Raw genomic sequence first — 23706 nt, forward strand, 5'->3', positions numbered from 1 at the left:
AGGGGCGATCAGGGAAGACAAAGCTACAGCGGAGAGATTAAATGAATTCTTTGCTTCGGTCTTCACTGAGAAAGATTTGGGTGGGAAACCAGTGCCAGAAATGGTATTCGAAGCTGACGAGTTGGAGAAACTTAATGAATTCTCTCTAAACCTAGAGGATGTAATGGGGCAGTTCTACAAACTGAAGAGTAGCAAATCTCCTGGACCGGATGGTATTCATCCCAGAGTACTGATAGAACTAAAAATGAGCTTGCAGATCTACTGTTAGAAATATGTAATTTATCCTTAAAATCGAGCGTGGTGCCGGAAGATTGGAGGGTGGCCAATGTAACTCTGATTTTTTAAAAAGGATCCAGAGGAGATCCGGAAAATTATAGACCGGTGAGTCTGACGTCGGTGCCGGGCAAACTGGTAGAGACTATTATTAAGAACAAAATTAGAGCATATTCAAAAGCATGGATTAATGAGACAAAGTCAACATGGATTTAGTGAAGGGAAATCTTGCCTCACCAATCTATTACATTTCTTTTAAGGGATGAACAAACATGTGGATAAAGGTGAGCTGGTTGATATTGTGTATGTGGATTTTCAGAAGGCATATGACAAAGTACCTCATGAAAGACTCCAGAGGAAATTGGAGAGTCATGGGATAGGAGGTAGTGTTCTATTGTGGATTAAAAACTGGTTAAAAGATAGAAAACAGAGAGTAGGCTTAAATGGTCAGTATTCTCAATGGAGAAGGGTAGTAAGTGGGGTTCCCCAGGGGTCTGTGCTGGGACCGCTGCTTTTTAACATATTTATAAATGACCTAGAGATGGGAGTAACTAGTGAGGTAATTAAATTTGCTGATGACACAAAGTTATTCAAAGTCGTTAATTTGCAGGAGGATTGTGAAAAATTACAAGAGGACCTTACGAGACTGGGAGTCTAAATGGCAGATGACGTTTAATGTGAGCAAGTGCAAAGTGATGCATGTGGGAAAGAGGAACCCGAATTATAGCTACGTCATGCAAGGTTCCACGTTAGGAGTGATGGACCAAGTAAGGGATCTAGGTGTTGTCGTTGATGATACGTTGAAACCTTCTGCTCAGTGTGCTGTTGCGGCGGCTAAGAAAGCAAATAGAATGTTAGGTATTATTAGGAAAGGAATGGAAAACAAAAATGAGGATGTTATAATGCCTTTGTATCGCTCCATGGTGCGACCGCACCTCGAATATTGTGTTCAATTCTGGTCACCGCATCTCAAAAAAGATATAGTGGAATTAGAAAAGGTGCAGAGAAGGGTGACGAAAACGATAAAGGGGATGGGACGACTTCCCTATGAGGAAAAGCTAAAGTGGCTAAGGCTCTTCAGCTTGGAGAAAAGGCGGCTGAGGAGAGATATGATAGCGGTCTATAAAATAATGAGTGGAGTTGAACGGGTAGATGTGAAGTGTCTGTTCAGGCTTTCCAAAAATACTAGGACTAGGGGGCATGCGATGAAGCTACAATGTAGCAAATTTAAAACGAATCGAAGAAATTTTGTATTCACTCAACGTGTAATTAAACTCTGGAATTTGTTGGCATTGAACGTGGTAAAGGCAGTTAGCTTAGCGGAGTTTAAAAAAAGGTTTGGACGGCTTCCTAAAGGAAAAGTCCATAGACCGTTAATAAATGGACTGGGGAACATCCACTATTTCTGGGATAAGCAGCATAAAATGTATTGTACTTTTTGGGATCTTGCCAGGTATTTGTGACCTGGATTGGCCACTGTTGGAAACAGGATGCTGGGCTTGATGGACCTTTGGTCTTTCCCAATATGGCAATACTTATGTACTTAAACCTTTTAAAAGCCAGATACATTAACATCCTCCACAGCGTTTCAGAGCTTAACTCTTCTTTGAATGGAAAAAGATTTGCATGTCAGCTGATTTTGGGCTGATCAGGAGGACAGGATTTGCTCGGTCTTCCTCTCCTCGAGATGGTGCTGTCTGTGGGTAGAAGCTTTTTAGCAGCCGGTGGGTGTCTCGTGGCCTCGGTCCCGGACTTTACTGCTCAGGCGGGCCCTGCTGCAGCTCCTTTTGTTTTGCAGACCCGTTTTGCATTGCATGACTTTTGCTTGCCGGGCCGGGATCGGGTCTTCGGTTCCGCTTCCTGCTGTCCGCTAGCGACCGGGCTGCAGTGCAGCGATTCGGTCCTGCCGCCCGCGGGGGCCGGAACCGAGACTCGAACCCTCCAGACCTTTTCTCTTCATGGTGCCTTAGTTCTGTTCCTTTGGGGTTGTCGCCGTCCCGGTGCTTTTTGGAAGAAGTGCAAAGAAAAGTTTTTTTTTTCTGTGCGAGTTGAGCTGAATCTTAAAAGGCGAAGGCGGATCCACGTGGTGCAACGACGGACAGACAGACGGACAGAGCCCCCATTGTTCAAAGCAGTGAAAAGGCAGCGGGAGGAGGAGGCGAAGCGGGTCGGAACCAGCTGCCCAACTTTCTACTCTTTTATTTGGAAGGAGAAGAGCAGGTGGTTATGGGACGGAGAGAGGGGGCTGCAGGGCAACAAGATGGGTTTAACTGGAATTTGGGGAGAGATTTGCAGGGCAACAAGATGGGTTTAACTGGGATTTGGGGAGAGATTTGCAGGACACCATGAGGGGTTTAACTGGTATTTGGGGAGAGGTTTGCAGGACACCATGAGGGGTTTAACTGGTATTTGGGGAGAGATTTGCAGGACACCATGAGGGGTTTAACTGGTATTTGGGGAGAGGTTTGCAGGGCAACAAGATGGGTTTAACTGGGATTTGGTGAGAGATTTGCAGGGCAACAAGATGGGTTTAACTGGGATTTGGGAAAGATTTGCATAATGGGTTTAACTGGGATTTGGGGAGGGATTTGCAGGACACCATGAGGGGTTTAACTGGTATTTGGGGAGAGGTTTGCAGGACACCATGAGGGGTTTAACTGGTATTTGGGGAGAGGTTTGTAGGGCATCATGATGGGTTTAACTGGTATTTGGGGAGAGGTTTGCAGGACACCATGAGGGGTTTAACTGGTATTTGGGGAGAGATTTGCAGGACACCATGAGGGGTTTAACTGGTATTTGGGGAGAGATTTGCAGGGCAACAAGATGGGTTTAGCTGGGATTTGGGAAAGATTTGCATAATGGGTTTAACTGGGATTTGAGGAGAGATTTGCAGGACACCATGATGGGTTTAACTGGTATTTGGGGAGAGATTTACAGGACACCATGATGGGTTTAACTGGTATTTGAGGAGAGATTTACAGGGCAACAAGATGGGTTTAACTGGAATTTGGGGAGAGATTTGCAGGACACCATGATGGGTTTAACTGGTATTTGGGGAGAGATTTGCAGGGCAACAAGATGGGTTTAGCTGGAATTTGGGGAGAGATTTGCAGGACACCATGATGGGTTTAACTGGTATTTGGGGAGAGATTTGCAGGGCAACAAGATGGGTTTAGCTGGGATTTGGGAAAGATTTGCATAATGGGTTTAACTGGGATTTGGGGAGAGATTTGCAGGACACCATGATGGGTTTAACTGGTATTTGGGGAGAGATTTGCAGGGCAACAAGATGGGTTTAGCTGGGATTTGGGAAAGATTTGCATAATGGGTTTAACTGGGATTTGAGGAGAGATTTGCAGGACACCATGATGGGTTTAACTGGTATTTGGGGAGAGATTTGCAGGGCAACAAGATGGGTTTAACTGGAATTTGGGGAGAGATTTGCAGGACACCATGATGGGTTTAACTGGTATTTGGGGAGAGATTTGCAGGGCAACAAGATGGGTTTAACTGGAATTTGGGGAGAGATTTGCAGGACACCATGAGGGGTTTAACTGGTATTTGGGGAGAGATTTGCAGGACACCATGATGGGTTTAACTGGTATTTGGGGAGAGATTTGCAGGACACCATGATGGGTTTAACTGGTATTTGGGGAGAGATTTGCAGGGCAACAAGATGGGTTTAACTGGGATTTGGGGAGAGATTTGCAGGACACCATGATGGGTTTAACTGGTATTTGGGGAGAGATTTGCAGGGCAACAAGATGGGTTTAACTGGGATTTGGGGAGAGATTTGCAACAGGACACCATGAGGGGTTTAACTGGTATTTGGGGAGAGATTTGCAGGACACCATGATGGGTTTAACTAGATTTGCAGGACACCATGATGGGTTTAGCTGGTATTTGGGGAGAGATTTGCAACAGGACACCATGAGGGGTTTAACTGGTATTTGGGGAGAGATTTGCAGGACACCATGATGGGTTTAACTGGTATTTGGGGAGAGGTTTGCAGGACACCATGAGGGGTTTAGCTGGTATTTGGGGAGAGATTTGCAGGGCAACAAGATGGGTTTAACTGGTATTTGGGGAGAGATTTGCAGGACACCATGATGGGTTTAACTGGTATTTGGGAGAGATTTGCAAGATGGGTTTAACTGGTATCTGGGGAGAAATTTGCAGGGTACCAGGATGAACTTTGGCTTTGTGTTTGGGTCAGGGGTGTAGAAGTTGCATTGATGTCTCTTGTAACGATTAATATTTTATTTTTTTCAGCTTTCGGGCCCCCTTCCTCTCTGCCCCTCATGCCTCGAAGGAAGGTGTCAGCCGGGCTCTGGGATCAGGGCTCTGGTAATGGGGCAGCACGGCCTGCGGGCAGGAAACAAGCTGGAGCCCGGAGTAGGAAGCGAGGCCGAGGGGATCGAAGTAGCGACGAGGAGGATCGAGATGGGAGCCTGGGACCTGATGGAAGCCTGTCCGGAGGCAAGCGAGGAGCAGGAGCAGCGAGAGGAACGGGCAAAGGGCCAGCGCTACTTATCGTAACAGAGCCGGAGCACAGCAAGGAGAGGATAGTAAGAAACCTGGATGGGTGGGGAGGGTTAATGAGAGGTAAAAACAACCAAAACTCTTCCTCCCCCCCCCTTTAAAGAAACAGAGAATGGAGCGCAGCGAGGAGGGGTCTACAAGAAGGGGAGGAGGCTAATCCAACCCCTCCTCAAGAAAGAAAGGGAGCCAAAGCGCAGGAAGGAGTTGGGAGAGGAGGGACATGAATATAAAACCAACATCCCCCCCCCCCCCAAAAGAGAAAAGAGCAGAATAAAAAGCTGGTGCCAGAGGGAGGGTGGGGGAAAGAAAAATAGGGGACTAAAGGTGACTGAACATAGTATATTGGAGCTTATAATAAGGACCCATTCTCCCCCCCCCCCCCCAAAAAAAAAAAGAAGGGGGAGGAGTGTCGACAGGAAAATTCTCCCCCAAAGGGAGGGAGAAGGGGTGCAGTATAAGAGTTAAAGAGCAGGAAATTCACTCTCCTTCTCACTGAGTTGGGGGGAGGGGGCAGTTAGAGTTTGGTGAATGTTACTAATGCCATTTCCACCCTCTCCCCTTCCGGAGTTGCTGGCTGGATCCTCTTTATCCCCCAAGAGACGGGCGGCTTCATTTGACATCTCTAGTATAAACATTTCTCTCATACCAACTGATTGTTGTAAGCAAAATTTGCAGATAAGAGGTCGAGAATGGCTGCCCATCTGTTTGGGGGCAATACCGCTGTCTGAAATCTGGTCAGAACCTTTCTAAATGTGGAAGGAGACAAAAACTTGGAAAAGAATAAAGCGAGTTTTGCAACTGGGCCGGATTGGATTGGGTGTTCCAGAGAAATGAACCCTAAAAATATGACCCAGTGAGGAAAAGCAGTTGCAACATAGAAACACTGACAGACTGAAGTATAGCTGTCAGGAATTTGCTCCTTTCAAATTGCGCCTCATAAACACATACTTGGGCGTCCCATCCATTTCTTTCCAGGCTGTTAATTAATAGGATTGTGGTTTTTTTACTTGTAAATTGTACAGTCAGGGGCATAATCGAAAGAGAAGGGTGCCCATCTTTCGACACAAATCAGGAGATGGGTGTCCCCAACTGCTTTCAGTCACGGAGACGACCAAAGTTCATGGGGGCGAGTTGGCACCATAGCGAAGACGGGACTGGGGCACGATTAAGAGATGGGCGTCCTTGGCCGATAATGGAAAAAAGAAGGGTGACAGGGCGTCCCTGATGAGCACTTGGACGACTTTACTTGGTCCATTTTTTTTCACGACCAAGCCTTAAAAAAGTGCCTGAACTGACCAGATGACCACCGGAAGGAATCAGGGATGACCTCCCCTGAGTCCCTCAGTGGTCACTAACCCCCTGCCACCCTCAAAAAGACAACTTTAAAAACTGTTTTTGCCAGCCTCTGCCAGCCTCAAATGTCATACTGGGGTCCATCGCAGCAGTATGCAGGTCCCTGGAGCAGTTTTAGTGGGTACTGCAGTGCACTTCAGGCAGGCGGACTAGAGAGCTGCACGGCTTCCGTCCCCGCGGGAATCCCGCGGAACCCGCGGGATTCCCGCGGGGACGGAGGCAGTTCCTGCGGGGTTCCCGCGGGGACGGAGGCAGTTCCTGCGGGGTTCCCATGGGGATGGAACCAGTTCTGTGGGCTTCCCGTAGAAGTGTAAGCTGCACCTGCACCAGCCTCTCATCTACCGAATACCAATTTATTTGAGTGCTGTCTCCTCCTCCTCCTCCTCCTCTTCTTCCTTGCTTTAACAACATAAATGTGGAAAGTCTTCCAGTAAGGAGGTGATAGAGTCACAAATGATGACGGAATTCAAAAGGCGTGGGATGAACACAGAGGATCTCTAATTTGAAAATGGAAGTTATATAAAAGCTAACCTTAAATGGCTGCATATGTGTGGATATGTCAAGTGACGCTTAGATGGCGACTCTGGCTGTGATGAACTAGAGCTGATACCTGGCAGACTTGTATGGTCTGTGTCTCATACATGGCAATCTGGTGTAGGATGGGCTGGAAAGGGCTTAGACAGCAACATCAGTGGCTGGAACATGAGGACAGTGCTGGACAGACTTTTACGGTCTGTGTCCCACAAATGAGAACATGAATAGGCTGGAGTGGGCTTCGATGGCAACTCCAGCAGTTGGAACATAAGGATGGGGCCAGATATATTTCTGTGGTCTTTGTTCCAGAAACACGAAAGAAAGACCATAATCAAGTATATAATATCACACTCGTTGATTTAATGATGAATTGATAATGAGTGTGACTATTGGGCAGAGTGGATGGACCTTTCAGGTCTATTTGCTGTCACTTACTATGTTACTATTAATCCTCTTTGCTCCCGGGCTGATGTGCAGACCTCAGTTCTGACACAGGCACGAGCATCAGATGTCACCTGACCTACTGGCGCGTGCATGTGGCGACCTCTCAGCACACACTGCCAGTGAATCAGAGACAAATCTTACATGTGCGCACCAGAGTGTTCCAAGTTCCAACTTCCGTTCCTTCCTTGCCTACAGTGCTGTGGCTCAAATCCAGAAAGAGACTGAGGGAGCTGACTGGAACTTTCTTTTATGTACTATTAAATTCTTGCGGGGACGGGTGGGGACGGGTTGGGATGGTTTAAATTTTTGTGGGGATGGGTAAGATTCCAGTGGGGATGGGTGGGGACGGGTAAGATTCCAGCAGGGACGGGCGGGGATGGGTAAGATTTCTGTCCCCGTGCAACTCTCTAAGGCGGACCCAGGCCCATCCCCCGCTACCTGTTACACTTGTGGTGGTAAATGTTGAGCCCTCCAAACCCCACCACAGACCCACTGTACCCACATCTAGGTGCCCCCCCTTCACTCATAAGGGCTATGGTAGTGGTGTACAGTTGTGGGGAATGGGTTTTGGAGGGCTCAGCACCCAAGTAAGGGAGCTATGCACTTGGGACCAATTTGTGAAGTCCACTGCAGTGCCCCCTAGGGTGCCCGGTTAGTGTCCTGGCATGTGAGGGGGACCAGTGCACTACGAATGCTGGCTCCTCCCATGACCAAGTGACTTGGATTTGGTCGTTTTTGAGATGGGCGTCCTCGGTTTCCATTATGGGTGAAAACCGGGGACGACCCTCTCTAAGTTTGCCCATCTCGACATTTAGGTCGACCATCTCTAAAGTCGAGCTAAATGTTGAGCTTTGGGCGTCCCTGACCGTATTATCGAAACGAAAGATGGACGCCCGTCTTGTTTCGATAATACGGGTTTCCCCGCTCCTTCGTGGCGCCGTCCTTACAGATGGGCGCCCTTAGAGATGGTCGTCACCGTTCGATTATGCCCCTCAGTGACACCTAATACCTGAAACGATAGTCGACTTCACGGTTGCTTTGTACGGTGACCTGTAGTAACTCGTGCTGTGTAATGTACTCCTGGGTGTGACGTGTGTGTCTCTTGGTAGAGAAACATGACGGCCTTGTGCTTGTGATAAAACAGAATGGAGTGGTGGCGTGAGAATCGAGGAAGCCCGATTCAAATCTCACTGATTGTAATCTTGGCCAAATGTATTCAGCCTCCGTTGCCTCAGGTACAGATTTAAAGCCTGGTAGGCAAAGGATTTATGCTCCTAACTTTGAGTTCCTTTTAGAAAACCGCGGTAAAAATTAGCCTTACCGCAGCCTTATACAGGACTTTTCCCGCAAGCCGTTAGCATGTGGCTACTTTATAAACATTACTTCGGGAGAACTTGCAGCCTCTTTATTTTGTAGATGGTAAGAGCTTCTGCATTGAGAACGACTCGGTGACAGGGACAAAATTTATGCATTAACTGGTTATTACAGGAAGGCTTGTTCTCTGCCCCTGAAACACCTCTCGAAAAGATACAAAAACGTAGCGCGTGGTTAGTATGTGACATTTAGAAAGTACTGCGTGACACTAGTGCGTCCTGCTGTTCTCTATTTTTTACTGCCTAACATGGTTTATAGTAAAAGGGCCCCTTTGAGAGTTATGCATCTAACTTGTCTCTTTGAAAAGTTACTAGGGCTGAGTGCGTAACTTTAAACTGAAAATTCCACTAAACTCCTAAAGTTTAGAAGTATGAAAAGTGAGTGGCAGGAAAAAAAGGTTATGAACTTAGTACTAATTTTAAGTACTAGGCTCAGCGGAAGGCCTAAAATGTATAAGCATAAATTTTTAAGCTCTTAAATTAGGATGCATTTTCAGCAAAAAAAAACTCAGGATCATTAGTATGGCTGAAAATTTGGCATGCACTTCAGTTGGGGGGGGGGGGGGGGGGCAGTATTCAGCTGGCAGTGCTCAGTGTTTTGCTCACTTCCGCCAGTATTATTCCTGGAAATTCAGTGATTGGCCACGTCTGGACTCCAGCATTGAATTTTCGGGTTTACTGAATCTGCTAAATGCGATATTCGGTTCTTAACTGGCTGTAGCAAACCGTGTAAAGATAGGACTGACTTTTATGCTGTCCTATTTATACGGTTACCTTATTTTTTGAGATGAGGCAACCAGAATTGAACACAATACTCGAGGTGTGGATTCATCATGGAATGATAGATACAGAGGCTTTATGATACTCTCTGTTGCTTTCCTAATAATTCCTAGCATTGATTTTGTTGGCTGCTACCACACACTAAGTATAAGATTGCATCGAATTGCCCAAAATGAGACTAAAATCCTTTTCCTCATGGTGACTCCTAAATTAGAATCTGCATCATGTAAGTTGGATTATTATTAACATCTCTCCCTACATTCCTCCCCGGGAACTCACTTCATTGGGTAAATCTCTCTTATCTGCACCCTTCTCCTCCACTGCTAACTCCAGACTCCGTTCCTTTTATCTTGCTACACCATATGCCTGGAATAGACTTCCTGAGCCGTTACGTCAAGCTCCATCTCTGGTCGTCTTCAAATTGAAGCTGAAAGCCCACCTTTTTGATGCTGCTTTTAACTCCTAACCCTTGTTCACTTGTTCAGAACCCTTATTTTATCATCCTCACTTTAATATTCCCTTATCTCTTGTTTGTCCTGTTTGTCTGTCCTAATTAGATTGTAAGCTCTGTCGAGCAGGGACTGTCTCTTCATGTTCAAGTGTACAGCGCTGCGTACGTCTAGTAGCGCTATAGAAATAAGTAGTAGTAGTAATGTGCATCACTTTGCACTTGTGCACGTAAAATCTCATCTGCCATTTGGATGCCCAGGTCTTCTCTACAGCTAAAGTCAAGATCCAGGTGTCATTGTAGACAATATGCCAAAATCTTCTGTCCAGTGTGTGGTGGCGGCAGCAGCCAAAAGAGCAAACAGGATACTTTTTTTTTTTTACTTGTAATTGTCCCTATAGTGCTGCTAGAAGTACCCAGCACTGTACACATTATATGCAGGTACTTTCTCTGTCCATAGAGGGTCACAATCTTATGTTTTTGTACCTGGGGAAATGGAGGGTTAAGTGACTTGCCAGGGTCAAAGTCAGCTACACTAAGTATTAGGCTACTCCTGTAGGATGCTAGGAGTTATTAGAAAAGGGACTCAAAATGAGACAATAATATTATAATGCCTCTGTATCACTCCATGGTGCTACCTCACCTTGAGTATTGCGTTCAATTCAGGTCACCGTATCTCAAAAAAGGTATAGTGGAATTAGAAAAGGTTCAAAGAAGAGCAACCAAAATGATAAAGGGGATGGACCTGCTCCCATATGAGGAAAGGCTCAAGAGGTTAGGGCTCTTCAGCTTGGAAAGAGATGGCTGAGGGGGGATATGATTGAGGCCTATAAAATCCTGAGTGGTGTAGAAAGGGTAGGAATGAATCACTTTTTCACTCTTTCAAAAAGTACAAAGACCAGGGGACAGTCAATGAAGTTACATGGAAATACGTTTAAAACAAACAGGAGGAAATATTTTTTCACTCAAAGGATAGTTAAGCTCTGGAACTTGTTGCTGGAGGATGTGGTATCAGCTGTTAGTGTATCTGGGTTTAAAAAAGGATTGGACAAATTTCTGGAGGAAAAGTCCATAGTCTCTTATTGAAATGGACATGGGGGAAGCCACTGCTTGCCCTGGGATTGGTAGCATGGAATGGTGCTATTAATTGGGTTTCTACCAGGTACTTGTGACCTGGATTGGCAACTGTTGGAAGCAGGATACTGGGCTGGATGGACCATTGGTCTGACCCAATATGGCTATTCTTATGTTTGCCTTGTTCTTCTATACGTCCTTTACTTTGTTACTTAGTGTAGTTAGATTGTCGGATAGTTAGATTGTCAGATAGCTTTTAACAATCAACTGGCTCCTCTTTGCCTTACCTCCCTCTCCCCCTTGTATAAATATATATATATATGTGTGTCTTTATACTTATCTGTCACTCAGACACATACATACGTATTCAGAAATATATACATAACTTTATAAAATTATAGGAAGGGTTTATGTTTTTGTAGCACTTTTAACAAGCTTTTTTTCTCTGTTTTTGTGAAAAGAGCTGGTGTTGGGGCTGATTTACTGTTTTTTTTTTTTAACCCTTAACAGAAACTTGAAGGCTCAAAGAGCAAAGGGCAGTTGGTGATATTTGGAGCTACTAACTGGGACCTGATTGGCCGAAAAGAGGTACCTAAGCAGCAAGGTAGGATCCCTCTTAATAAAACTGTTTGCAATCTAGGTAACATCTGAGTAAAGGAAATAATTCATGATTTGACAATGACAGGGTCTCTATCACAGACAATGTTTCCTATCAGTTTATGCCTGGGACGATTGAGTCACTAAGTCATACTCTGTCCTTTGCTGACCGTATCTTAGTGGAGCAACACAAGCAAATCTTGAGACACGGCTACGATCATTAAACCCCTTTCGGAGACGTAGCGTTTGCTAGATGGGAGGCCTGGGGTCAACCTTTTTAGAACGTACTTATCCCGGAGGGTGCATTGAAACCATTAGGTGATCTCATAACCTTGGATAACAGGGTGTGGGGAGATGGTTTTCCTTATTGCCAGCTGAAAAATTATTATTGTAGCTTATCACAGGCAGCCTTAAGGGCGAGGATGGGGGAGAAGATGCAAGATTTTGTCAATTCTTTCGCTTAGGAGAGATTATCTATCGCTGGCCTTCACAGGGCGATCAGTGGTCGTATAGATGGGAAAGGGATCTGGGAATCCCCCTGCGGAACTTGAATTTACTTATAGCCCCCAAGAAACACGCCAAAAGTGGTGCTGACGTCTACATTCCAGGAGACACATTTTAGATCCTTGCACAGGGCTTACGTTTCACAGCTGCAAATTTTTTGTGTAGGACTTTTGCCCACTGTGCCTTAAAAGTTCTGCAGAGAGGATAATTCATTCTTTCACTCGTCTTGGAGCTGCTGCAGTGTTCAGCTTTTTTGGAATGCACTCAACTATTATTTCAGAGATACCCTCTGCACGTTGATTTCTTTAGTCCCCCAGGTCTATTTCTTTATTTATTTGCTGCATTTGTACCCCACATTTTCCCACCTATTTGCAGGCTCAATCTGGTTTACATTATATTGCAAAAGGTATAATTATGAACAAAGTAAGAGGTTTGTTCTAATTTAACATATTACTATGTAGGAAATGAGGAAGGTACGGTAGGTCTGTAGAATGATTTACATAACAAATAATAAAAGCAGTAAAATATAATGACCAATAATACTACTACTATTTAACATTTCTAGAGCGCTACTAGGGTTACGCAGCACTGTACAATTTAACACAGAGGACAGTCCCTGCTCGAAGGAGCTTATAATCTAAAGGACAAAAAGTGCAGTCAATCAAATTGGGGCAGTCTAGATTTCCTGAATAGATGAATAATGATTAGGTGCCGAAAGTGACATTGAAGAGGTGGGCTTTGAGCAAGGATTTGAAGATGGGTAGGGAGGGGGCTTGGCGTTTGGGCTCAGGGAGTTTATTCCAAGCATAGGGTGAGGCGAGGCAGAAAGGGCGGAGTCTGGAGTTGGCGGTGGTGGAGAAGGGTACTGAGAGGAGGGATTTGTCCTGTGAGCGGAGGTTATGGGTAGGAGCGTAAGGGGAGATGAGGGTAGAGAGGTAAGGAGGGGCTGCAGATCGAGTGCATTTGTAGGTTAGTAGGAGAAGCTTGAACTGTATGCGGTACCTGATCGGAAGCCAATGAAATGACTTGAGGAGAGGGGTGATGTGAGTATATCGGTCCAGGCAGAAGATAAGACATGCAGCAGAGTTCTGAATGGATTGAAGGGATAGATGGTTAAGTAGGAGGCCAGTGAGGAGTAGGTTGCAGTAGTCAAGGCGAGAGGTGATGAGAGAGTTATCTTGCTGCACCATATGCTTGGAATAGACTTCCTGAGCCGGTACGTCAAGCTCCATCTCTGGTCGTCTTCAAATCGAAGCTAAAAGCCAACCTTTTTGATGCTGCTTTTAACTCCTAACCCTTATTCACTTGTTCAGAACCCTTATTTTATCATCCTCACTTTAATATTCCCTTATCTCTTGTTTGTCCTGTTTGTCTGTCCTAATTAGATTGTAAGGTCTATCGAGCCGGGACTGTCTCTTCATGTTCAAGTGTACAGCGCTGCGTACGTCTAGTAGCGCTATAGAAATGATAAGTAGTAGTACTACTACTATTTAACATTTCTAGAGCGCTACAAAGTGTACGCAGCGCTGCACAAACACAGAAGAAAGACAGTCCCTGCTCAAAGAGCTTACAATCTAATAGACAAAAAGTAAAGCATTTAAATTTAAAATATTTAAGCAGTCAAGCACAAAACAACAGTCACAGAAGGACTGAAGATGTTGAAGGGTGGTCAGTGTGATTAGGTGTAACTCTGGTTGGAGTAGTGGGAGAAGGTGATAGAAGAATAGAAATGGGTGAGGTAAAGTAATGAGTGGGTTGATAGGGAGGTTATATAAGACATGTCACTCTAGGGGTGGGTGGGTAGAGGGGTAGGGTGGGCGGGATTAAGTCTAAAGCAGGAGAAGGTATTCTCTGCAGCCTATCTGTAAGATGGAAAATGCTCTCTGAAGCTGCTGCTATAAGTTGTTAGAGTGGATGAGAGTTCGGGTGGTGTGCTCGGAGAGGAAGGGGCGAATTTAATAATGATAATATGACTAATATAATCAATTCAGAGGGATCAGTAAGTGGTTGGTTTAGATATAGAATAATTTGTTGGGGGCAGCAGATGTCGAGGCCCTGGGAGGGAAAAAAAAAACTTCTTTTATTTTGAAAATTGAGGTTGGTGACTATTAAGTGTGTATTACAGACTTGGGTATCTGCAGAAGCTCCGTCATTTTGGAGTTGGTGGAATCAGGTGTTGCTCTGGCCCTGTGGGAGGCTTGGGATGCTTCTGCCTCCCTTAAAAGTACTCTGAGATTCCTACTTAATTGGGATGTTTATGTTAGTACATTGTCACCATTGGGTTGTGGTTTCCTGTTAAATAAATTACACTCATAAGGGATCAGCAGTGGCGAGAAGCGAGTTGGGGGTGGGGTGGGGGTGTTCTGAGGGGGAGATGAAGGTGTTTATTTATTTAGATTTTGATCGCACCTTTTTCAGTAGTATCTCAAGGTGAGTTACATTCAGGTACTCTGGATATTTCTCTGTCCCAGGTGGATTCACAATCTAAGTTTGTACCTGAGGCAATGGAGGGTTAAGTGACTTGCCCAAGATCACAATGTTGCAGTTAGGGTTCCCCCTTGAGTTCTGTCAGTTCCAGGAGACTAGAAGAAACCCAGTCTCTTGGATTTTGACACCCATGGGCTATGATCCTAACTCCTTTTCGTTCACTCTGCCTTTCCCCAGGCATTGTTGAGAAATATGTTTTTTTAGGGGGGTGGGGAGAGGAAGAGGGAGTGGTTTTTTTTTGTTTTGTTTTCCTTTTATCTTTGATGGATGTTAGAAACATAGAAACATGACGGCAGATAAAGGCCATATGACCCATCCAGTCTGCCCATCCTCTGTAACCCCTAATTCTTCTTGTTCCTAAGTGATCCCACATGGTTATCACATGCCTTTTTAAATTCTGGAACAGTCCTCGACTCCACCACCTCCACTGGGAAGGCCATTCCATGCCTCCAATTGCGCATACTATCACTTTAAATCCTATCAATGAACCATACATATACTGTGTGTTGTATCAGAGGAAAAGTCTCAACAGAGTCCTACTTTCCAGCTTCACAGCTCTTAAGTATAAGGAGTTCAAGCTGTCATCATAGGCTAAAAAACCTCTGTTAGTGTCTGTATTTAATCTCTCAAAATCTTAAATTAACAGCACTTATCTTTGTGCATATCTTCAAGCTGCCATTATCTCCTTATACTTAAGAGCTGTGAAGCTGGAAAGTAGGAGTCGAGGCTTTTCCTCTGATACAACACACAGTATATGTATGGTTCATTGATAAAATTTAAAGTGATAGTATGTGCAATAGAAGGATCCTTGAGTAGCGCTCATTTATATGTAGTAGGCATTCCACCATCCTTTCTGTGAAATAATACTTCCTTAGGTTACTCCTAAGCCTATTCCCTCTTATCTTTGTCATATGCCCCCTCATTCCAGAGCTCTCCTTCATTTGAAAAAGGCTCTCTTCCTGTACATAAATGCCCTTGAGATAGAAACATTTAAATATCATGTCTCCTCTCTCCCAGCGTATACATGTTGAGGTTCATAAGCCTGTTGATTTTTAACTCTATCCTGCATTCTTACAGACAGCTTTTACATAGTAACATAACATAATAGATGACGGCAGAAAAAGACCTGCACGGTCCATCCAGTCTGCCCAACAAGACAACTCATATGTGCTACTTTTTCTGTATACCCTACTTTGTACCTGTGCTCTTCAGGGCACAGACCGTATAAGTCTGCCCAGCACTATCCCTGCCTCCCAACCTCCAGCCCCTCCTCCCAACCACCGGCTCTGGCACAGACCGTATAAGTCTGGCCAGCACTATCCCCGCCTCCCACCACCGGCTGTGGCACAGACCGTATAAGTCTGCCCAGCACTATCCTCACTTCCCAACCACCAGCCCCGCCTCCCTACCACCGGCTCTGGCACAGACCGTATAAGTCTGCCCAGCACTATCCCCACCTCCCACCACCGGCTGTGGCACAGACCGTATAAGTCTGGCCAGCACTATCCCCGCCTCCCACCACCAGTCCCGCCTCTCACCACAGCTTTTGTTTCTTATGGCCATATATATGTCTTTGCTTCTGTTCTTTGGATTGTAGGAATTGTGTTAACCACTGTATGATCAGCATCAACACTTATCTACTACTAGGCTGGGGGAAGTTTGGGAGGTTTCGGGGGGGGGGGGGGGGGTGGTTAGGCACTAAATAGCAGTAGATGACATAAAGTTCCTTGTACATTTGTCTGTAACATTGCATTTTGCATTGACTCTATTTTGTGCTTTTCAATTGTAGCTTGTTATTGGTTGTCTATCTTGTTATCAATAAAACATTGTTAAAAAGTGAAATAACATTGTGCTTGAATAGGAAGGCAGTGCAAATTAGTAAATTAAGGAGTGACACTTTCAAATTTATTCCAAAAATCAACCTGGTTGCTAACGTTCATAACCTTTTTACTGAACTATCACAGCAACCCAAGTAAATCAAATTAACAGTAATCCAGGTGGAATTAGAAAAGGTACAGAGAAGGTCGACAAAAATGATAAAGGGGATGGGACGACTTCCCTATGAGGAAAGGTTGCAGTGGATAGGGCTCTTCAGCTTGGAGAAAAGACGGCTAAGGGGAGATGATAGAGGTCTATAAAATGAGTGGAATGGAACGGGTAGAAATGAATCACTTGTTTACTTGTTCCAAAATTACTAGGACTAGGGGGCGCGCAGTGAAGCTACAAAGTAGTAGATTTAAAACAAATTGGAGAAAATATTTCTTCGCTCAACGTGTAACTAAACTCTGGAATTTATTGCCAGAGAATGCAGTAAAAGCAGTTAGCTTAGTGGGGTTTAAAAAAGGTTTGGCTGGCTTCCTAAAGGAAAAGTCCATAGACCATTGTTAAAATGACTTGAGGAAAATATACTGCTTATTTCTAGGATAAGCAGCATAAAATGTATTGTACTGTTCTGGGATCTTGCCAGGTACTTGTGACTTGGATTGGCCACTGTTGGAAACAGGATGCTGGGCTTGATTGACCTTTGGTCTGTTCCATTATTGCAATGCTTATGTGATAATGTAGTTGTCTGTACAGTTCCAGATGGTCTTGCAGAAAATATGTTTTAATACGATAAAGTTGACATATTTAAAAAATATATATTTTCTGTACTAAGATGCACTAATGGGTTTAGTATGTGCTAAATAAGATGCCCATTATATTTCTTATCATTTAGCGTGTGGTAATCGTTAGTGTGCTAAATCTGTTAGCATACCTTAGTAAAAAGACCCTTTAAGAAATCTGCGGTGACGTCAATAAATTAAGGTCTAATATAACTCCTAGAACTCTCAAAGAAGGTTCCAGTGCAAAATATTGGTAGCAAGACCTGAGTATTATTTGTATGAAACCAGGGTTAATATCTTTTTTTTTTTTAATCACTTTAGCTGAAAAATTTATTAATACGCAATGAACAGAGCCTTTCCAATGAAAAGCATGGTAGAGGCCTAGAATACCCTTCCAGAGAAGGTGGTGAAGACAGTAAATGTAATGGGATTCAGAAAGGACTGGGATATATACAAAAGATAGAAGCCATCCAAGCACTGATTGCTTCTGCTCAAAGGAGCCATGAAATGACAACTTTTGCACTTCTGAGAAGGTTTCTTTTTTTTGGGAGGGGGCAGACTAGCAGCCCAAGCTCCTTACTGGGCAGACTGGCATGGCCATTTTGGAATTTATTCTCTGTCATTTATTGTCTTGCAATGTTTTCCAGCTTTGATGTAAGTTCTTTGTACAATTAGCTGGCAGTGTGCAGCGAGCAGGAAAATTGGCTTGTTTTGAAACGCTGCCAGCAGAGGTCCTGGACGCTTTGCAGTCACATCTAGATGCTGCTGCTTATGTGTGTCATGCACCGAAAAGGCGTAGAAATGTGAACAAGAGAGAATATTAGTCAGTGCATGTGAGAAGTGGGAAAGTTATCTTGTGCTAAAAAATTAGGCAGTGTTCAAGAGCATTGGAGTTGGAAAACTTAAGTGAAATGAAAGGAGCCTGAGATCTATTCAGACTTGTAAACATTTATTCTGACTGCAGATTCTGCAGGATACTACAGTGAGAGGGGGTTATGGTGTGCGAAGTCGGAAACTCAAATCTGTATTTTGCATATGTCTGCGTTGTGACGGCTGGTTACCCCACAGCAAATGTAGAAATATTAGTTCTCTGCCTGTCCTAGCAGTGTGGACGCACAGGGAGCGAGAGAGATGGGATGCCAAAATCACTCTCCATCTATTGTCTGCCCTGTGGTGGCCGCGGTGCAGTTGGTAGAGCGGGGGTGCCAGTGGATGGGGTGGCATAGACTGCGATTCTGACTTGGGACGCATCTACTCTGCCTCTTTCATTGAGTTAGTATGTGACCATTTCTGGAAGAACATGACTAAAGTCACCAGAAACAAAAAATGAGACTTTAATGAATTCTATTACTTGGCAAAGAATTTGTAATGCAGCAGTCCAAGCCCCTCATTTTTAGGTGAAAGAATAAGAGTTGCAGAAGATCAAACGTGACTACGTTTGGAGTCTTGACGTGAAAATCGGCCATTCTCAACATTTTGGATCCATGACTTTAGTCCTGTATCCCTAGGGATGGTCACACTCTGAAGGGTGGACGGACACTGTCACTTTCTGATACCTTTGCTTTAAATTTTCAAATCTGATACATGCTTTTATTTTTCCCCAGCTGCCTACCGTCATCTTGGTCAGAACTTGTGGGGACCTCATAGGTATGGGTGTCTGTCGGGGATTCATGTACAGACGGTGGTGTCTGGACCATGTGCTGCTCATAGTCTTCTCATCACCACAGAGGGAAAACTCTGGAGCTGGGGTGAGTAGTTGGAGCCACTTAGCTTGTGGTCGGATTTTAACACACTCACTGTAGATCGGATTTTAACACACTCCTCCTAGTACCTTGCCTTGAATTTGTGAAATATGCACTTCAGTAGCTATTTCTGATAGTCATGAGTGGCCTCTTCAGACAGATTCCGCTGTGCTTAATTGTAGTTAATAACTTAAATTTTTACTTCGTGGGTCAGAGAAATTGTGCACTCTCTTGCTGATTTCATACACTTCACATGGTCTCCATGTGCTCTTTTGAGTCTGGTGAAGATAACTTCTCATCTGTGACAGCCTCGATCACTAGTGGGTAGGAAAAGTAAGGTACTTTGTAAAATAACAGAAAATCACTCTGGACTCGTTTGCTGAGGAATATGGCAGTACCTAAATGTGGCCCTTAGGTTCGTGTAAGGCTCTATGAATTAAAGGAATAATGCCGAAATGGAAATCTGTTATTTGTTATAGGTAAAAGAAATAGCAGTATGGCAAAATGCAAAGCAAGTTAGAAAACTCTGTACACTACCAAAATATACTGATTATTATACGGATATATGAAAAAAAAAAAATATATATATATATAAGTAATTTTACAGCTATAATATATCCTGAGAAAAGATTACCAACAGCAGTAGTATTAGGCTACTGACCACCAATTAGTTACAGGCAAAACCAAACCTAACTAAAACCAGAGCCATAAGAAGAAAATTCTTGCTTCTCTCACCATTGTGGACCTGTAGGTCCCAGAGTTCAGGTGATGTGCAGAATCGGGTTTCTTCCAGCTGTAGCAGAGTGTACCTTTGAGTCCTTGTAGATCAGGAAAATCTCACGGTCCCTGCTCCGTGCAGCTGGTTACTCAGTTCATAGAAAGTCACAGAGCTGCTTTTAAACTGTACTTCATGCAGTGTGCCGCACAGAGTTCAGTTCACAGGTGTTTGGGGCAAATCAGCTTCTTTGTCTCCACAGAGAGAGAACTATCCACCAGGCAGTCTTCTTCTCTTCTTTCTTTCTTTCTCTCCTGCCCATCATTGGCATTCCTCTGGGTCCAGGTGACACCTATGGACCAATCACAAACTGTGTACTTCCATCTACCACAGTACTCACGGTCATAATAATCAGGCCTTGTGATTCCAGCAAGAAACTTAAGAGTTACAAGTCTGATGGTAGCAAACTCCCCTCCATGGTTTACAGATTTACCGGAGACTTCCTCTATTAAGGCACGCACCTGCGCACCTTGCCAGGAGATAAAGAGTCTGGCTAGTGCACATAAACACATTGTCCTTGGATGGTGAAGTCACTAGCACAGTTATTCCAAGAAGTATTTTTCCTTGAAGAAAGTTGGTTTCTGATGTATTCAGGCCTCAGGATGCAGAATCCATATTTAGTTCAGGAAAAGATGGTTCAGGCCTAACCAGCAAAAGTGAGGCAGCAGGAAAAGACCCCTACAGAATCAGGGTGTTATTTGGGACGTGAGCCCTTGGGCCCAGGCCGAGGCCTAATATAGGATTTTGGCCAGGGCCTAGGGTAGACCGAACAGCCCCTACGCACCACCCCAGCCACCAAGCCGCGCACATATACAACAGCCAACAGGCACCACCAGAAAATGGGAGAGAGAGCATTCACGCGGGCCTCGCAGCCAATCGGGAACCCACTCGCGCAGAGTCCAAGCAAGCGGGCCTCACAGCCGACCGGGAACCCAGTCACACTTGGGAAGGGGAGAAAGAACAACAAAGGGTTCCCCAAGGAACGGGAGCACAAGTAGCGCACACAGTGCAGGGAAGGGGTGAGAGACAGAAGCCTCTAAAGGTATACACAAGGCTGTGCCACAGGGTGATCAAGAATACAGGAAGCCCCAGAAGGGAACACTAGGCTGTACCATACAGCACTCAAGGGAAAGGGAATCAACTATAGGAATAAACTCTAGGCTGAACCATTCAGCACACAGGGAAAGGGGAAGCCACTCAAGGAATACTCTAAGGTGTGCCACTAGGCACTCAAGGGAAAAGGGGAAATCACTCGGGAATGCCCTCCCGCGGGAGGTGGTGGAGAGGAAAACGGTAACGGAATTCAAACATGCGTGGGATAAACATAAAGGAATCCTGTTCAGAAGGAAAGGATCCTCAGGAGCTTAACCGAGATTGGATAGCAGAGCCGGTAGTGGGAGGCGGGGCTGGAGGTTGGGAGGCGGGGATAGTGCGGGGCAGACTTATACGGTCTGTGCCAGAGCCAGTGGTGGGAGGCGGGACTGGAGGTTGGGAGGCAGGGATAGCGCTGGACAGACTTATACGGTCTGTGCCAGAGCCGGTGGTGGGAGGCGGGGATAGTGCTGGGCAGACTTATACGGTCTATGCCAGAGCCTGTGGTTGGGACGCGGGGCTAGTGCTGGGCAGACTTATACGGTCTGTGCCCTGAAGAGCACAGGTACAAATCAAAGTAGGGTTTACACAAAAGTAGCATACATGAGTTGTCTTGTTGGGCAGACTGGATGGACCGCGCAGGTCTTTTTCTGCCGTCATCTACTATGTTACTATGAATACACTAGGCTGTGCCACACAGCACTCAAGGGAACTAGGCTGCCCCTACAGCATACACCAGTTCTGAACACACAAATATTAGTAACTGTACCTTTAAAAAGGCAGCAGTGAATATAGTGAACCGTAGTATGCTTCCTATTGAAAAAGTCAGACTCCTATGGATCCACGCATTTTCAATATGGTAATACTAAAGCCCACCTACTACTACTACTTAACATTTCTAAAGCGCTACTAGGGTTACGCAGCGCTGTACAATTTAACATGGAAGGAGAGACCCTGCTCAAGGAGCTTACAATCTAAAAGACAGGTGTACAATCTAAAGACAAACTAAACAATCTAAAGACAAGTGTAGAGTCCGTCTGATAGGGCATACTATATTTCACGAAAGGTTAGGTGCCGAAAGCAGCATTGAAGAGGTGAGTTTTAAGCAGAGATTTGAAGATGGGTAGGGAGGGGGCTTGGCGTAGGGGTTGAGGAAGATTGTTCCAGGCATAGGGTGAGGCAAGGCAGAATGAGCGGAGCCTGGAGTTGGCAGTGGTGGAGAAGGGAACTGAAAGGAGGGATTTGTCCTGTGAGCGGAGGTATAGGGGGAGATGAGGGTAGAGAGGTAGTGAGGAGCCGCAGACCGGGTGCATTTGTAGGTAAGGAGGAGAATCTTGAATTGTATGCGGTATCTGATCGGAAGCCAGTGAAGTGACTAAGGAACAGGTTATTTTGATTTAGTCTTCACTGGACCAAACTTGCTTTCCTTGTGCCATCACCATCCAGCTGGATAGGCAGTGTCTTAAAAGGTGGAGGATAAAGGATTGGGTTTTTTAAAATTATTTTACACTTGCATCCCACATTATCTGAAGCAAACTCGAGTTCAGTATGGCTTATATTTGAAAATACAGTAAGACAGAATAATAGAATTCAGTTATATCATGGGAGCAAATACATGGATATGTCTGACACATTTAACAAAGTTGAGATTAGCATATATACCCAACTGGGCATTTAAAAGTCTTTCCTTTTAATGATGTCGTATGTTCAGAAATCATATCCATATGTATAGACATGCACACACCAGAACAGGCATCCATACACACATTGAAAAACTTCTACAGAGTACATCTAAAACTCAATTTTTATTTTCTTTTTTCCAACTTCCAAAATTCTAGATATCAGATGTACAGATCTGTAAAACCCAAAGCAGTCCAAAACAAGTACAGTCAGAAACAACACAGTTTATACCTAATTGTTCCACCACCCTTAGGATTCACCTTTGGGTTTAAAAAGCAAAACCATGTGCATGTAAGGACCGGATAAATGAATTAAAACAAAGTTTAAAGAAAATGCCTTTGATATGTAATACTTGGTAGCAATAATGAAACAATGATAGAATATTCACATCGTGAGCAGCCTGAGCCAACAGATTTCTTTTCCACTGAACATAATTAACTCTATATGACCTTGGCAGCAAATAATGATCTGGACCGGACAATGTTGGCACATTTAGACTGACTCTGGACAGAACTTCTGCGCGAAAGAAACCCTTCCCTCATTTTTCAATACCTCTGTGAAATAGTATTAATAAAATAGGCAAATGGATATTAAACAGACATCTGCTAAATTAAATTCTGTAAGCATGTTTGAAGTAAATTGACGAACTGAGGTAGAATCCACTCAATTGTACTGCTACTGTGGAAAAGTCAAGACTGAGATTTCATTATTGTAGTTTGCTAATTGTCTTGAACTGAATATTAACAAAACAAAGATTTTGTTACTTGCTACACATGTTTCTTCTGAGTTGCCTTTGAACTTTAGGTTTGTCAATGAGGACATTCCGATTGTGCATAAATTACGTAATTTGGGGGTTCTTGTAAGATTCCAGCTTGTTGATAAGGGATCAAGTTTATAAACTTTCTTCACCCAGTTTCTCCCCATATTTCAAGCCTTTCTCTAGAGGTCCCTCATGTCTGGAGGTTGGTTTAGTTATTCTTATTTTAAATGAAATGTTCTGTCAATATTTTGTAGGTCGCAACGAGAAAGGTCAGTTGGGACATGGAGATACAAAGCGAGTGGACGCCCCAAAACAGATCGAGTCTCTGAACACAGAGGTGTTTGTGTCAGCAGCCTGTGGAAGGAACCATACGCTGGCACTGACAGGTACAAGGGAGGGCATATCGAATGGATCCTTGCCAGTAGAGAGCTTATGGGATACCATGAGGAAAGATAATTCTGTAGCAGGATTCAGGAGGGGGTGCAAATGCCTTTCTCAGGTCTGTAGCATACTCGAGCATCTCAAATGGGACATTAGAGGGGAGGGGAAGCAGGAGAAAGAAGAAGCATCTGCAGGCCAGACTGGTGACTTAATGGTAGTGAACTCCGTTCGTCAGGCCTGCTGGAGCTGGAAATGTTATGGGGC

General features: G+C 44.5%; 1 protein-coding gene across 1 annotated transcript in view; it reads left to right on the forward strand.

Annotated features, from left to right (window-relative positions):
- Positions 1-2019: 2019 nt before the first annotated feature.
- The window catches only part of RCC2 (regulator of chromosome condensation 2), a 64388-nt gene continuing 42701 nt past the window's right edge, over positions 2020-23706 (forward strand). Inside the window, 5 exon segments of the mRNA XM_030222241.1 lie at positions 2020-2493; positions 4546-4841; positions 11332-11425; positions 18617-18760; positions 23316-23447. Of these exon segments, the coding sequence (XP_030078101.1) occupies positions 4575-4841; positions 11332-11425; positions 18617-18760; positions 23316-23447 (637 nt within the window). The 5' untranslated portion in view covers positions 2020-2493; positions 4546-4574.

Source organism: Microcaecilia unicolor, chromosome 13 (assembly GCF_901765095.1).
Source record: "Microcaecilia unicolor chromosome 13, aMicUni1.1, whole genome shotgun sequence".
Lineage (NCBI taxonomy): Eukaryota > Metazoa > Chordata > Amphibia > Gymnophiona > Siphonopidae > Microcaecilia > Microcaecilia unicolor.